The sequence below is a fragment of the Monoraphidium neglectum genome, assembly GCF_000611645.1.
Source record: "Monoraphidium neglectum strain SAG 48.87 unplaced genomic scaffold scaffold05515, whole genome shotgun sequence".
Lineage (NCBI taxonomy): Eukaryota > Viridiplantae > Chlorophyta > Chlorophyceae > Sphaeropleales > Selenastraceae > Monoraphidium > Monoraphidium neglectum.
In genome coordinates, this window is record NW_014008115.1 from 2,472 (window position 1) to 3,605 (window position 1,134).

Genomic DNA, 1,134 nt, shown 5'->3' on the forward strand with positions numbered 1-1,134 from the left:
GCCGACGGCGGGCATGCGGCCGCCACTCCGGAAGCCGCCACTGCCGCTGGAGGACGGGCCGGCGCCGCCACCGCCGCCTCCGCCGCCCCCCGCGCTGCCGGACGGGCCGGCGCCGCCGCCGCCGCCGCCGCCGCCACCACCGCTGACGGCTGCCCCTGCGCCGCCGGATGCAGCAACGCCGGCTGCGGAGGCGGCGATCGCTGCGCGCGCAGATGCCCGCTGCCCAGGGCTGAGGTAGGGCTCCAGGCGCTTCCACACCCCATGCAGTGGGTCCTCAGGGCCAGCGGGGAGGAGCGACGCCGGCTCGCAGGGTGCGCCGCCGAACAGGCGAGAGAGTGCGCCCATGAAGAAGGCCCGCGCGAGGTGCGAGCGGGTGAAAATGGCGGCGTGGGCGGCCAGTCGCCGCGCACGCGCCCTGCCGGCCTGGGCTTCGCCCCCCGCCAGCTGCGCGCCCAGCCACTCGTCCAGGAAGGCGACGTGCGGTATGGTGAGGGCGTCCACGGCGCTGATGAGGGCGAGCGCGAACTGCTCCCAAAGGCCGGCATCCGAGAGCGGCCAGTCCCGCACGTAGGTATCCGCCTGGGCGTGGTGGGGTGGGTGCACGGGGGGAGGGGGGACGCAGGGGACGGGCAGGGGATCGGGGTCTGCTGCGAGGCGGTGCGCGTCAAGAGTTGCATGGTTTTTGCATGTTTATGGATCGATGACCAATCAAAACGCTCACCAGCGCAGCAACATTGCTGCGCTGACTTAGAGAGTGGGTGTGGTCCAGCGCAAGCGCGCGCACGCACGCACGCACGCATGCACGCATGCACGCACGCGCGCACGAGGGTCGACGCGCCGTTCAGAGATTTGAACAGACCAACCCACCTTCTGGAGCGGCCCGTCCTCGCTGATCGGGTGTCTGCCGTTTGGGTCGTACAGGCGCAGCGACGGCGTGAGGGTGAGATGCTGCACGATGTCGAGTGCGCCGCGCACCAGGCCCTCAGCGGCATCGTCGCTCGGCACGATTGCCGCCACCATGCGCGTCAGGTGGGCGGTGCGCCTGGTGCCGCCGGGCGCAGGCTGGGGACACGCCAGGCGAGGGGGGGGGGTGGGTCACGGACGGATGGAGCCGCCAAGCGAGGGGAGCACGGC

The 1,134-nt window shown here is 72.7% G+C and overlaps 1 protein-coding gene across 1 annotated transcript; it reads right to left on the minus strand.

The window, feature by feature from the left end:
* Window positions 1-867: 867 nt before the first annotated feature.
* MNEG_15638 (hypothetical protein) lies at window positions 868-1,020 on the minus strand (the record flags this gene model as incomplete). Its single annotated transcript, XM_014035891.1, has 1 exon — window positions 868-1,020. A coding segment is annotated over one exon (153 nt), but the record flags the coding sequence as incomplete, so codon positions are not given.
* Window positions 1,021-1,134: the final 114 nt, after the last annotated feature.